At 41.6% G+C, this 15,929-nt stretch overlaps 1 protein-coding gene across 5 annotated transcripts in view; it reads left to right on the top strand.

Annotated features, from left to right (window-relative positions):
• LOC128085553 (sodium channel protein type 5 subunit alpha-like) overlaps positions 1-15,929 on the top strand; it is a 206,019-nt gene that overhangs the window by 127,242 nt on the left and 62,848 nt on the right. For all 5 annotated transcript variants that reach the window (XM_052693161.1, XM_052693156.1, XM_052693160.1 and 2 more), the window contains one exon: positions 10,326-10,796. In XM_052693161.1, the coding sequence (XP_052549121.1) occupies positions 10,326-10,796 (471 nt within the window). The remainder of the gene's footprint in view (positions 1-10,325; positions 10,797-15,929) is intronic.

The following is a 15,929-nucleotide window of genomic DNA, read 5'->3' on the forward strand; positions in this document are numbered from 1 at the left end:
CCAATATGTCTCTTTTTATTAATGTCGCTGTTGTCTGGATGTCATTAAAAGGGTAATGACAACAGAGTTCCTCCTTGGATGCACCGAGGCAAGGGCAAAGTTTTAATGTTAAAATAGACCAAGAGGTACAAATTTTATATGTTATTAATTACTCATTACATCTTATGCTTTTGTTAAAATATTCAGTTAAAAACATTGATTATTTCTCCCCACCAGTGAGCAGTTTATTCTAACAGCTACCTCTAGAAATAGCTTGTTAGAAGTGATACGTGAAACAATCAGGTTATCATGACAGGTTTGCTCTTCTTAGGAAGTGTATGATATTTAAAAGGGACTGGAATTGATCTTATTCATGTACAGTGTATGTTTCTTCAGTCAGTACTGCATGGCAAGTGTATCGTTGTCCAATCTTCTCAGGAAATGAGTACATGCTAATTGATTTTAGGGCTGGGACTGAAGTATACTGTTAAAAACATTGATATTTTCCATTCTGAATTTTTGAGGAGATGAAAAACATGCTTATATTTGTCTTTAGGGATGGAGGCACCATCATTTGTAGCAGCTGCTGAAGAGCAAAAGTCATCCTTACGCTACAAACTCCTTCATGTGGCTGTTTCTTCCAGGCGGACTTCCAGGTTCCTTCTCCTCTCCTGCAACCTCATATCCCACACTTAGTTGTGATGTCATCCCATTTCTGGGAGCTTCAGTAGGGACTAAATGGCTGCTCATGTCTTTGTGTTTGAATACCAGGCAGGTGGCTGCATCTATAGACTGGCCAGGTCTTCTCTGTCTTAGCACATTCTTTGCCTGCTGTCCCAGCTGGTGCAGAGGTGCTCATGGGGCAGCCTTGGTGCACAGCAGCACAATGCAGTCCTGCCTCAAGCAGATGGGGCCAGGAGGTGGATGCTCCCCTCAGGGCTCCCCTTGACTTGCCTGTATTTGCTACAGCAGATGCAATTTTTAGCTCTCCAAACAGGCTGTCTACTTAGCTCTCATTCCTCTCTTCTCTTCAGCAGACTGGCAGTGAGCAAAAACTCTTAAAAGTGCTCTTATGGTCAACTCACAGCGTTGGCTTTCTCATTGCTTTCCAGCTTTATGTCCATCTTGCATTAAAAAAAGCTTTTGAGTGGCCTCAGTGGCTGAGATTTCAGCCAGGCGCACAGAATGCAATTAATAAATAAAATCGCTTTCAAAATTCCACATCAGCAAAATACTTTTTGTATTTCCTGATACAAGAAGAAGCTTGTTGAGGATGAGGTCATTGTGTCTGGAAAGAACAGTTTGCTTTGATCGTGTGGTAGAACACAGACTTGATCTGAAGAGTGCGGGCAGCCAGTCCTCCACAAAGTACTTTCTTTATGTTTTTCTTTTTCTTTGTTTGTTTGTTTTTAATACTTCTCTGCAAAGCACATCTCAGAGTGAGCTTTATCCTGTAGAGATCCTCTCTGGGAAGAAAGGACATACATTGCCTTCCCTTCCTAGCAAAAGATCCAGGATATCTCGTTCCCTGAGGCTTTAACAACTGAGAAATGCAGGGGACAGGCTGTGGACCAAGACCACTGCTGGTAGGCAGGAGGAGGTGATGGCAGAGCAAATGATGCTCATTTTAGAACAACAAGGCACACACATCAGCACCTCTCTGTCCTCCCACCTATTTGCAGATGTAGAGCAGCCCTCCTTTCAGGTATGCAACTGGCACCAGCCTTCCCTGCACTCTTATTTGCAGGTGGGAGATTCCAGAATGCCAAATTATTAATAAAAATCGTAACTCTCCTGGCTGGGAGGCAACTCTGTCTCTCCCAGGAATCTGCACTTGCAAAATGAAAAGTCAGATCCTCCTCCAACCCCAAAATTCACTAAATCACAGCATCACAGAATTGTAGGGGGTGGAAGGGACCTCTGGAGATTATCCAGTCCAACTGCTGAAGCAGTTCCCTCCAGTCGATTGCACAGGAATGTGTCCAGGCGAGTTTTGAATATCTCCAGAAAGAAGACATCTTTTTCACACTTCACTTCATAGGAAAGTGTAATATCAAAATTATAATGTCAAGCCTGAAAAACAGTCTAGAAAATAACATTTTAAAGGAAATTGCTCCTCTCCTTGTTTAAATAAAAGAAGCTAATAATTATTATTTCTTGACTTTCTGATTTAATTTCCTAGTCTCTGGGCCTACCCTCATATTGCTTTTACTTTAGTGTAATACACTGGCTCCAGGGAAGTCATTCCTTCGTGTAGCCAGTATCACTGGCTTTTTTGGCTATTATTCTGCTGCCAGCTCTGGTTTTCTCTTCTTGGTTCTCCATGACTTACCTCTCCTCAGATGTATTCTGCCATGTTTGAATGGGAACTACCTCTTTGTTGAACTCCATTCTTCCAATGCAGAACATTTCTCTTTGTACTTAGAATCACAAAATCATAGAATCCTTGGAGTTGGAATGAACCTTTAAACTTCACTTAGTCCAACTCCCTTGCAATGAACAGAGACATGCTAAATCAAGTTGCCCAGGACCTGATCCATCCTCACCTTGAAAGTCTCTAGGGATTAGGCATCAATACATCTCTGTTCCAGTGCCTCACCACCCTCATTGTAGAAGACTTTTTCCTTATATCTAACCTACATCTATCTCTTTAAGCTTGAAAACATTTTCCCTTAGCTCAAAAGTAGCTGTAGTCTTGTGACATGTAGTCATTAAACTTTCTCTGACTTCCTTAAGGCTTCAGGGATATGTTGAGCCTTTAGAACCTTGGCCACAGTTCACAGAATCATTGAACAACGGAATGTCCTCAGTTGGGAGGGACTCATAAGGATTGTCAGGCCCAACTCCAGTTGTCATTTTGGGAGAAGTTTGTGACTGGACTATTCTACAGCATTTTTTGTCTGCCTGGACTGGTTTGAGAAGGCATCAGCAGCCCTGGTGGAGCTTTTTCTATGCTGGTGAACTAGTGCTGTTGTGATATTTGATGAAAAATCTGTGGGAATGTGTTTGTTTTGTGCTATAGCTTTAGCAGTGGACGAGAAATTGTCTGTCTCCATTCAACTTTACCAAATCAGACTCAGAGGCAAATATTTTCAGATCAAGGGGCACGTAGTTTCCAGAAAATTGTCTTCTGAGATTTACAGGGGCTTACCTTCAAAAAACACTGGAAGTCCGTCAGTGAAGAAGACCTCTAGTTTTAATTCGTTAGTTCTTGACTAGTGCTTGCAGTGATAAGGTTTAGTGCAGATTTATACCCATAAGAGTGGTTAGCAGATAAAAAAGATGTGGCAATATAGGAAATAATTCCTCCCCACTCAGAATCCCAATTTGAGGAGGATTTCCATCTTGAGGTTCATTAGGTCTGGATGGCAGTTAGAGCAGTTTTTACATGGTGGCCTTTGCCTGTTGCTGCTCTCACATGTCAAGTCTAACATGCCCTTGTGTCTACCTGGCTTTATATCTACCTTGAAAACAGGGAGGGATTAATGGCGGTTTAAGATGACCTCAAAAAACTCTTATGTGACACAAAGGTGCTGTGAAGTGTAATTAATGGGCCTAATCTGCCCTTCCATTACTCAAGCAGATTTATTCCCATGTAAAGTGTTGAGAACAGCACTGAGGAATCTGGCCAATTAATTATACATACTCCTTCAAGCCTTAAGAGGAATAGGGTGGCCGTTCTCTCCACCCATGCAGACACCATTGAACATGGGTGAGCACAGCTGTCATCCAGCATTGCAGCTCTGCCTCGTACTACTTAAAGGCAATTAGGCATAAAAGAGGCCACTGGCACTGCAGGGAAGTATAATGGCAGTACCCCAAATGGAAAATAGTCAGCAAAACTTTTATTAGCCTCATGGTGAATACCAGCAAAATGGTGATGAGCTGGGGGAAGCCATTCATCTCACCCAATTTCTAGAGTCCACCATGCAGGTAGCTACACCCATGTCAGCCACTCTTCATATTCTTCACAGTCAGTGGGGAGCAAATGCACTTCTTTCTGCCCCTTCATTTCACCTCACCTGTGCAGACATCAGTTTTACAGTAAGACACGTTGAGCACAGGCTTGTTTAAAGCAACTGGAAGCAACTTACCTGTAAGCCTTTGACAGGCACGTGTGACTGCAGGCTATAAGCATCCCTGTTCATTGCTGGGTAGTTGAACCAGATGATTCTAAACAACCTTTAAGGGTCCCTGCCAACTCAAACAATCCTATGATTCTTGATTCCGTGAAATCAATAACCTCATTTCCATGTATTTTCCTGGCTGATCTTGGGCAAGAAACAAAAAGGAGATCCATTCTCCTCCAACAGTGTTGCCTCCCGCCTGTCCCCAGCCAGATGGGCCTTGTGCCATACTTGTGGTATCATGATCATTTTGACAACAAGGAACTAAGATATCACAGCCAAGGATTATGAATTGAATATGGGATAAAGAGAAGCTGGTCTGGGAGGATATAAGCTTCTTATCCAGCACCAACAGCTGAAATAATAGAAAGCGGAATATAGAAAATAACTGATGATATAAATTGCTTTTTGCAGATGTATTCTTTCTTTGATAAACTTTGCCCTAGGATGAAAAAGTACAAAAGATTAGAAAATGTACTTCCAAGGAAATAAAAAATCTTCCAGTTGCATGGAGGTGGACTAGATGACCTATTGCTGTAGGTCTCTGGATTAAGCTCAGATTTCATACTTGATGCAAAAAAAAGGCCCTTTTTTCTTTTGCATCTTCTTGGATTTTACTACGGTGAACAAAATAAAGTAATTGGTACAAAGTACAATATTGTACAAGGCTTGCTAAGATCTCCAAAGGGAGAACATCATCTTTCCTACCTATACTGATGAAAGAGCAGTGAAAATGTCTACTGCCATCAGGAAATAGACAGGAATGAAGGAAATCAGTCTTTCATATTGGGCACAAAATGTCCACAGATCTTCCTGCTGGTTTGTGCCGATATACAATGCTGGAGAAGTGGTTTTGGGTAGGTTGAAGTGTACAGGTCCTGTTGTATCCACAAGATGTACCAGGTGAGTAGTCACGATCCCATTGGGTACCTCACCATGCTGCTCTGATCAGGAATTTCCATGCAGCTGAGTGACATCAGTGACAATATACTGCCCCAGGGATACAATTTGTTTAAAATGTTCTTTTGTTTCTTGTTGTTGTTGTTGTCGTTTTTTAAATGACAGAATTTGCTGTTTCAGCGTGTTTTCTGCTGTGGACCCTGTTGTCATAGAAAAAAAATGCTTATCTGTTTTTTCTTCCACATGGAAACACCCTCAGGTGATATCAGTTCTTACAGCTGCCCTCAGCTGTCCTCCCTATCCTCCATCTCTTGCATTGCAGAAGACAATACACATCTTCAGTCTGAAAATGTCTGGGTTTTTGGAGGGTGCTTGTGGGTTTACAAAGGAAGAAGATATTGTGGGCATGGTGGTGATGGGTTGACAGTTGGACTAGATATCTTAATGGTCTTTTCCAACCATAATGGTTCTATGATTCTAAGAATTGCTCTCGAGAGCACTTCCTGGATTACTCTGATTTGTGAATCTCCTCCACTGCAAAGGTACCATTTCTGGGTCCTGCCTGCTGGGATCTGTTCAGTGTGACCCAGGCAGATGAGAACATCTGGCTGTATTTGTGCACAGTGTAAAAGGTTGGTTAAGCCTCATGCACAGAAAAGGACTGAAGTTTGAAAATGAAGCTGCCTTGTTTTGTTGGCAGTGTGCGTCAGGAAAGATCTCATTACAGGAGAAGCCAGGGAGGTGAGCTCCTATCAGATCCCCTGCAATCAAACAAAACCATCAGCTGAAGGCCTTGCCTTGGAGATGGTTTAACCCTCTCATTAGGTTTGTGCAGGTGCAACATTGTTCTTGATCCTAGTTTAATGAAAAACAGAATGATTTTAAATCTGTGAAGTGGCCTTAGACTTAGCAGTGATATTTCAGCCTGTATTCTGTGCAGCACTGAGCAAGGTGCCAAATGCTCTATGTCTCAGGGATCTCAGTCAGAGTGCAGGGCAGTGAATACATTGCTGAATCAATACACAGGAGCACAGGGGATTGCAGGGGCTGCACGTTGTTTGACTGAATGGGAGATGGAAGGTTAAATACATAAAGATTTACAGCCTTCCATTTTTGCCAAGTCAAGGTAAATATAAGAAAGGAAGAAAAATGAGGCAGTAGTCACACACTTTCGCTCTGGCATCAGACTTTGCATACAGATGTTTTTAAAGAGGGTTTGATCAGAAGGTGTCACTTGAAATTAAGCTGTGTTGGTGAGGTCACCATCCCTGGAGGTGTTAAAGAACTGTGGAGATGTGTCACTGAGGGATGTGGTCATTGGGCATGGTGGGGATGGGTTGGCAGTCGGACTGAATGATCTTAGAGGTCTTTTCCAACCTCCATGATTTTATGATGCTATGAAAACTCCTCCAGAGGTACTTCTCAGGGAAGTACCCAACATTAGGCTGGATGAAATTTGATCCTTTGCATCTTATAATGGCAGAACCAGAACCCTTAGCATTGGAAAGGCATTAAAAGTGCCCATGAAAGCATGATCTATTTATTGCCATTAGGGTAAATGCTTAACGTCATTATGCTAAAGGATTTGGGGTTTCTTGAGTGTATGCATCATTTGATTTCTAACCTCAAAGTGACCAAAAAAGTGACCTGCTTTCAGAGACTGGGTTTTTTGTGTTACTGGAAAGAAGATCCCTTTTTGAGGGGGTCTTGATGGATGTGCAAATCTACCATTGCTTTTGAAAACTAGATTTGTCTTTAGTTTGCTTTTACTTAAACTGAAATCATTGCGTTAGCAACCAGGAAAACTGGATATTATTAGTAACCTTTTACAGAAAACATGATGTGTCATGGGTTGAGCATGTATTATTCTAGAAAATGTGCCATACAGTGAAATGGGAATAAGTAAACACAAAGTGCTTATGCAGCAGTTTACTCTGTTTGAACACCCTACAATACACCTCTGAGGTTACCTGCTCATAAAGGAAAGAGGGAGTGATTTGAGATTTATTTTTGGCTGAAAGCATGAAGTGCAAATAGCTCTTTGTGTGAAATGTCAGATCCATTTCTGGGAAGCACACGGCACGGCCTTGATAATCCATGGTAAATAACAATAGTATGTTACCACCTATTTTATATATACCTTCAAGTGTATCTGAATAGACTAACGTAACTGTAGTTGAACATCAGAAATAAATACAGAAAAGTAAAACAAGGCGTTTCAAAAAAGTTATTCTGCACGCAGTACAACTAAGCAGAGAATGAAATTCAGTTTCAGATTTCAATATTTGGGTGCTTGTGTGGAGTTTTTGTGTTTGAGGAAGGGGTCCCAGCCCCCATAACAGTCTGTGGAGATATGTGACTTGACCCAGTTCTCTCTGGCACCACCAGGGATACTGTTGAGTATCCAGGCTGGCTAGGCTCTCATTAAAATTATGTAACATCAGCCCAAGTTACTGTATGTATAAGGTGCCTTGGGATGACTTGGGCATGCTAGGGTCAGTTGGCACTAGATGTCTACCTACATACAGGCAGCCCCTAATGTGGTCACCTCTGTTTGGTTAGGCTCTGTTGACTATTCTGTGAACCTTTCTTAAATTGAAATGGAGCTTAGATGCCCCATTAGACCACTGAGCTTTGGTGCTGGAGCCTGGAGGCAGTTTGTGTCCTTGAACATCGTTAGCCTGGTGTCTGCTGTAACACCCCATCATGCCCTGCTTGGATGGCAGATGCAGCTTTAGGAGTATACTCACATCTTGTGGGTATGTTCTGAATGTCTCAGACGGCCTCAAACATCAATATTACACCTTTATTAAAGTAACTTAATTGAAACCACACTGTCCAGAAGACTTTAGGTTAGCGTTTCTCAGTCTCCTGTCTTCATACTCCTTCACACCTCACTAAGTTGCTGCTGAGAAGATACACTTGTGGCTTGTTCTAAGCTCTGTCTGTATTAATGACCTGGATATTACCTCTGCCCAAGGGCTCATTTCCAGGATATTTGTTGAAAACTGGTTATCTCTGAGACCTCATATAACTCTATCAAATTTGCTTGAAAATAGATGACACAGTTGTGCCAGTAACTCATTTGTTGATGGGCTCCTTCTGTTTGGCATAGTAGCCAATTGCCAGTGCTCTGGTTCTCAACGACCTGTTGGAGAACATTGCTCACAATACATCCGAATGGGTATGAGATGAAACCCTGATTTGTTCCAAACAACGGCGATGATTAAGAGGAGATCCACGCAAGCTGTCAGCAGCACTCCAATGTGATGGACCAACTAAGAAACAATTAGCTTTAATCTCACTTTACTTTTGAACAGGGCTGCACTCAGAATGGCATTGCTTTATTCTGTAGTTTGTAATGGACGTGGGCATCTGCAGCACTGCTGACTGCTTTCATTTATAATCATAGTGATTGCAGTGAGTACATTATGAAACAGTCCTGACAGGACACTTCGAATAAAGTGTCACTGGAGTGATTAAGACCAGGCTCGTCTGCAAAATTCCAGCTCATGTATTCCAAGTATTTGAAAGGAAGGGTTGGAAGGAGACAGCAAAAGCTTGTGCCTGTTTGGTAGGGCCAGATAAATAGAAGTACTTTCTATACTGCATATGGCAGGCTAGCAGACTTTATCAATTTAAAACATAATAAGATAGTCAGGGGACTTGCAAGTAATTCTGGTGGCATTAAAAGATCACAGAAAGAATGTCTTAACAGATATCCCTTTTATTGCTACAACAGCAGAAGGGCTGCAATGCCGAACTCTCCCTTGCATTGCTATGGACTGCATCCATCAGTCTTGCTCTTATCAACTGAGTTGATAGCAGGCAGTTTGGTACCCCGTTATTTAGAGTGAATATATTTTAGCTGATATTGGTTTGAGTCAGCTCTGCATCATCCCATCAACGCAGACATCTCTCTCCAGTGTGAGCTTCTCACCTATGTATTTCGGAAGCCATTCTTCATTCTCTTGGACCATAGGCAGGGCTAATGACCCATGTGCAACAGCTGGTAATCAGTCAGAAGGATGTATTACTGGGGATGGCCTTCAAGAGGAAACTGGTTTTCTTCATTGGTTTTAAATGTATTTATTAGGGGAGGGGGGGGAGGGGAGGGGGAAGCTTAAAGATCTGTAAATCATCGAATATGTTCCTGAAATATGTAGTTGTATCTAATCTTGGAATTCAGTGCAAGCAGAGGTAGGCAGTTATGAAGTTGCAGGAGCAAGAGGAAGCCAGTTTACGGTCTCTGGTTCAATTTACCATACATGTGTGGATATCTTCAGATGGTATTTTACTGATTGTAGAGTCATAGAATTGTTTGAGTTAGAAGGCACCCTTAAAAGCCATCTGGTCCAACTTCTCTGGAATGAACAGGGGCACCCACAGCTCCATCAGGTGCTCAGAGTCCCATCCAGCCTGACCTTGGATGTCTCCAAGGACAAAACATCCACCACCTCTCTGGGCAACCAGTGCCAGCTCACTGTCCTTATGCTAAAAATCTTTTTCCTTATATCCAATCCGAATCTCTCAGTAGCAGCATTTCCATGACCAAGCCTGCTTGCAGAATGAGCATTTTTCAATTTCAGCCACATTAATTCTGGGTGTGTTGGCTTCTTTTTGTCTGCAGGGCAAATGTTTTGAAACTGTATGTTCTCTTAGCTGTTAATTCACAGTTGCAAGAGGTTTTCTTCAAGGCCAAGAGGCTATTCAAATCAAGTATCCATGAAAATACATAAAATGTTTAAAACATTTTCCAAATATGTTATTAGGGTGAAGTGCCATGCATATGTGTACCATTATATCACTGTGATATAGAAATAATATTCACTGTGAGTAAAAATCAAAAGAGTCCTGAGAACGTTCTTCCTATAATTTTTGTGCATGTAAGCAGTACTTTTCTGGATGTCAGTAATTGTTGCTATTAGCAATTTTCTCCAACATGTAATATTAGCAATGAAAGGACATTCATGATACCACCAGTTAGGAGAATATTTACATTAGATTCCTTCCAGTGAAAATTTCATCCTGTATTCTGTTTCTGAGCTTTACCTTTTTTTATCTTTTTGGATAATAGACAGGGAAAGAGAATATCAATGTGTTTAATTGCCCATGCCAAACTTCTCCACCTGAAATTAATGTTTTTGGATAAGTCTGGAGAGCTTCATTTCTACTGAAACTACCTGTAATTAGAGGTAATTCCACAAACACTGGTGATGTTACTGAAGCACAGAAAAGACTCAAACCCTCCCTCGTCCACGACCAAATATTTGCCCTCCACTTTTCAGGGTCACTGATTTGCTCTTAACTTTGTTTCAGGTGCTCAACTTGTTCCTTGCCTTGCTGCTCAGCTCCTTCAGTGCTGACAACCTTTCGGCACCAGATGAGGATGGAGAGATGAACAACCTGCAGCTTGCCTTTGCTCGGATCAACAGGGGTCTTCAGTATGTGAAACACACAACGTGGGATTTTTGCTGCAGTGTCCTCCGGCATCCCAAGACAACAGCTGAAAAGAAGGCAATGATGAAACTTGCTGCCCAGAATACAGGTGCCCTTAACAATTGTGTCAACAGTCACCTAACTGCTGAGCTTGGCAAAGACATGGAGCATCACAAAGAGAACCACACTGAGGATGGGATGAATAAAAATGTGGAGAAGCACCTAGGAATTACAGACAACGATGACTTCATGACCAATCCTGACCTGTCAATTTGTGTTCCTATTGCTGTGGGAGAGTCTGATATCGAGGAGGAAGATGAGGAGCAGAGCACGTTTACAGAAATGGAGCAGGTAGGCAATGAAAGTGTTTTTTTAGTTACATCTTACTAAGATATTTCCTTAGTTCCTATCCTTGCTGTGGATCCATTGCTCATGATGCAAATGTGTAATGGCCTTATCCTGCCTTTGATATGTTAGTAACTTCAGAATAAGTTACACCTGCATATCCAAGAGCAAAGTCGGTCTCCAAAAAGAGACATTCCCTTTCTTTGTGTTCTTTGTGGTTGTCTAGGCTAATTCTTCTAACAAGAGCAATTAAACCATTTCTCACACAGGATCCTGTTTTTTCCTTTCAACTGAATCATGGGAATGGTACAGAATGAGTCTTAAGTTGTCAATGATAGGGAATTTTCTCAGTGCGCTTTACCGGGGAATAGCTTGGTTAAATTTGTGTGACAGGATGGGTGGGTAGTTCTCTTAAATAAAACTAGGTAGGTGCTGATGTGACAGAGAAAATGAGAATATATATAACTGTATGCATTTAGGCAGGAAAAAAAGTTATTTGCCTATTCTTTGCTGTGGCATTCCAGACTGTATTATTCTTTCCCAAGGGCACTCAGTAGTAATGGCTGAAAAATTCTGTATGCTTTGAATTATTGGTGAAAAGTGGGAAACATCTTTATTTCCCTTCTTAACAACTGCGGCTCTTGGCTCCATGTACCTAATAGTTAATGTTTTCCATTCCCTTTAGCCTTGATCCAGCATCCTCTAATGCCAGTGGATTGAGTTGTCAGGAGGGATCCTCGATCTCCTAGTTGAGTAAAAGCAAGATCTGAAGAAAAAGAGTCCTTAGAGAAGGACTGTCCTAAAAAAAGTCCCTAAGGAATGACTCAGTGTGAGGGAGATAGACACAAATTAGCTGTTAACCATTACTTTTCATTGTGGAAGTCTTTTCAGTGCTTCTGCTCACTGGCTGGTCTTAGGCATTGACCAGCCCATGGGGAGCTGGAAGGGCAAGGAGTCAGAAAATTGCCCCATTGTCTGAACAGATATTTAGATTGCAAGAAAAGAGGTGAGAAATTTTGTCAAACACTTTTAGGGAATAGTTCATCTCATTTTAAAAAATGTATTTCTGGAAATGGTCTGTTTTGGAGGCACAGTTGCTATATTGTTTGGGCTTTTTGTGGGGCAGTTGTGTGCTCGGTGATAAAGCGCTAGGGAGGTCCTGTCCATTGCTTCCCTCTTTTAGCTGAACATAAAACAGGAATGTGTGAAAACATTTTGAGCATAAGGCTGACTAGGGATAGTATCTGTTTTCTCTCTGAAGACTTTTGCTACTCTCAACCTTGTGTATGTTAAACTTACAAGCACAGTAACTTGAAAAGTGAAATTTGAATATAGTAGACTGCCTTAATATCAGACAACCTGCCAATACTAAGCAGTATAAATGTGTAGTATTGTATAAATGAGTTTAATTCTGGAGACTTTTTCTTTTTTGAGGGGGAATTTTTTATGCTCACCTTTCTGCTATACCCACTGTGCATGACAAAGGATCACAGTCTTAAAAATTCTTAGCTTCTTCCTTCAGAATGCAGATTAAAAGTTTGTTAAAACTTTGCACAAGAGTGCCCAGGAGGCCTGGAAGTGCATTTCTGTATGCATATGTATGTGTATATGTTTCAGAACTATATTCCCCGTTCCTCAGGATAAAGAGCACTGTTCACAGTTGCTAGCAAACAGTAGCATGAAGCATGGAGGGTTTGGGAATTTTACGGCTTATGGTACTTGAAAAATAGAGAAATGTGGATTTCTGTTTTGCTGCACAGTGTGTCCATGTAGGTGCTGGCATGTGTGTTAGAAGGTTAGGCAAGTTGAAATCCATTTTATGCTGTACGACAAGTAAATGTGAGCTTTAGTAAGATCTATTGGAGATATGAGGGAAATAATTGATATATGAGAAGTATTTTAATGCAATGGAGCATTGTAAAAAAATTGAGCTGAAAATAGTAACAAAACTTCAAACTATCAGATGCAATATAAACACCAAGGATTCAGGGTGAAACAAAATGAGAAGAAAGAGAAGTTCATTAGAAGAAGCAAGCCCAAATACTCAGTTTCCACACTGCGTCTGTTTGCAAAATTTTCAATAAATATTAGGTTAATATTGTCACATTGCCACAGAATAGATGAACTGTAGGGAAGTAGTGTAGTTCACTGCTAACACATATGCGAAATAGAAGGAAAGGAGTTGAGAAGTACACTGAATAGCTTTTTTGTTAGTGTTTTGCAGGCTTCGATAAGCGGCAGCTGTAGATCATTGCTGTTCCCCACTGCAAAGACGTAAATAGATGGGTCAGCCTTTGAGGCATTAATGGTCTACTGCTGAAATGGGTCCAATATGAAGCGTGTTCAGATATCTAGAACTCACTTTTGTCAAATTCCTAAAGGGGAAAATATGTGCATGTGAGAGAATTCCAACTTGAAGGCTCAAAATACATTGGCACGATAAGTAAATAAAAATTGGAAGAAGCTCAGCAGTGGACAAGATAACTGCATGATGAGCTTTGTATTTGCATTCCTACAAAACACTAATAAAGTTGCATAGCTGTAGTGTCTCAATAAGAATAAGGGCTGTGGGAAAGCATATCCTGAGTCATTCAAAGAACTGTCATTTCTGGTGATGCTCATTCCAAAGACATATGATCTCTTCCCCAACAAAAAATCCCTTGATCAACACATATATTCCCACAGAATAAATTATTTGGACTGGTTTCTGAGCAACCTGATTGAGTTGTTGATGTTCCTGTTCATTGTAGGGGGCTGGGACTAGATGACCTTTAAAGGTCTCTTCCAACTCAAGTGATTCTGTGATTCTGTGATTACAGCTGTTTAAGCCTCAGTTCCTTGGGTGTCGCGCTGCAGGCGTTATGATATGTTAAACTTTGTGTCAAGGGCAGCCTTGTGAGGCACAGAGGGTTAAAATTCCCTGCTGTCTGTTGGGAGCCTCAGTCCTGTGAGCCTCATCTCTGCAGTGGCCCTCACCTCCTTTCTCCAGGGTGGTCTTGAAAACCACAGCAGAGCTCACAAAGGAAGAACAACGTGAAAAAAAGCAAAAATTATGTAATTACACTGAAAGGGCACAATTATGGTGAAGTATCCTTTTGTGTAGAGGACATCATGCAGAATTGAAACAAGATCTACCAAGGGTATGTTAAACATTCAAATCTATTCTAACTTTCCCCTAATTATAATCCATATTTTTGCATATTTAAATATTTTAGCATGTACAAAGAGAATGTGCATTTATATAAACTGTTTGGGAGGAGAAAATGTACCCTGCTTCATTTCATAGTTAAGGGCTGACCTGGAATTTGGCAGCCCTTTGGCAATATTGCCTTTCTTCAAATGCATGTCGATTTTGGTGCAATTGCATGGGAGAAAAGACAAAAAGTAATGTATAAAGAGGTTACATGCACTGCATGCCTCTCAAGCGCATGGCTAAGTGAATCTACACAGTTCTTACATGCCCTTCATACTTCCTCTGTCAGCTGAAGGTCCTGGGCCATATTCTGGTCATTGTGCGCTCACATCACTCCAGACTCATCCATCATGACTAAGAGGCTATAGAGAGGTTGGTCTCAGGCAGAACCACAAAGCTGTGAGTCCCAATGAGATATTGTAGGGTGATGATTGCCACATCCCTGGAGGTGCTCAAGGCCAGGTTAATGGGGCCCTGGACAGACTGATATGGTGGTTGGCAACCAGCCCACAGCAGACAGGCTGGAGCTCAATAATTTTTAAGGTCCCTTCCAACCTAAGCCGTTCTAAGATTTTGTGATTCCATGATTCTGTGATCAGTTCAGCTTATAGCTCCTGTACCAATGCTGGGCTCTCTGGGGAATTCACAAAACTGCTCTGAAGTAAGCCATCCTGGCTAAGAGAACTGTGCCTTACAGTGTTACACAGCAGTTTAAAATTTCAGATGACGAGAAACCCTTAGAAATGTCTCAGTTTAAATTTCAGCTGCCATTTCTATTACCAAAGCTTACGCTGGCAGCAGCCGTCATCCTGAAAGCTGCACTTGTGTGGCACTGTCACCGAGAGGGCTCTGAAGGAGCAAGCCCACCTGATAGCTTCTAAATCTCCTTTGATTGCTGAGATGTAAGCGAGATGCTCTGCCTGCTCACAGAGCCTGGAGACACATGCCTGCAGCCCACGCATGGTGACAGGATCAGAAAGAAAAGATGAGCAATAGCAGTCAGCGCAGGTGCAAGAAGCTGGCAGAAGAGGGTGAGACTGAGGAAGGATCGCCTTGAACTTGCTTTATTAGTCTTCCTGGTGTTGGCACATGTGTTCATGCCAATCACTGCAAGTTTTTTGTTTAGTGCTTTATCCATCCCCACTCCTTGTCCCACTCATGCTTTGGATGTTGTTGGTGTCCAGATTGCCTTCTATTACATGAAAATGGTCTTCCATTTTTCCGTCTTCTTTGAGATATGTAATTCTAAATAGGATGAGAGGTAGCCTTAAGTTGTGCCAGAGGAGGTTCAGGTTGAATATTAGGAAAAACTCTCAAAGAATGGCAATGCACTGAGTGCACAGGCTGCCAGGGACGTGGTGGGGTTACCATCCCTGGAGGTAACCATGGAGATGTGGTACTGAGGGATGTGGTCAGTGGGCATGGTGGGGTGGCTTAGTGGTTGGACTACATGATCACAGTGGTCTTTTCTAACCTTCAGGATTCTGTGATTCTATGAAATACAGGTTGTCCTAGCAGGAGAACAGCACCCAGAAGCTCAGCAGCAGCCACAGCAGCTCTCTGGTTGCATCTTCTCAACGTTCTTTTGGGCTCTTATTTTAGCATTGCTGATGATTAAAACTTAGAAATTGCTTTCTTAAGCTTCCATAGATTTTATTGTAACTGCTTATAAAAAACCTTTTCATACACACATCAATTTTCATTCCCTTAAGGAGTAAGGATCTGTTTCTCAAATGTATGGTCTGATTTTTGGGTGAACCTATGTGAAGCCAGGAGTTGCAGTCAGTGATCCTTATGCAGTCAGTGATCCTTATGCGTCTCTTCCAACTTGGAGTATTCTATGATTCTGTGATTTGGGGGTACAGTAAAGTGATGGAACAATTCAGTGTACAATCAGCCTGATACAGGGATTCCTACCAGAACTTACCTGCAGTTTAATTGCATTA

This window comes from Tympanuchus pallidicinctus, unplaced genomic scaffold, assembly GCF_026119805.1.
Source record: "Tympanuchus pallidicinctus isolate F22 unplaced genomic scaffold, pur_lepc_1.0 scaffold3, whole genome shotgun sequence".
NCBI classification, from domain to species: Eukaryota; Metazoa; Chordata; class Aves; order Galliformes; family Phasianidae; genus Tympanuchus; species Tympanuchus pallidicinctus.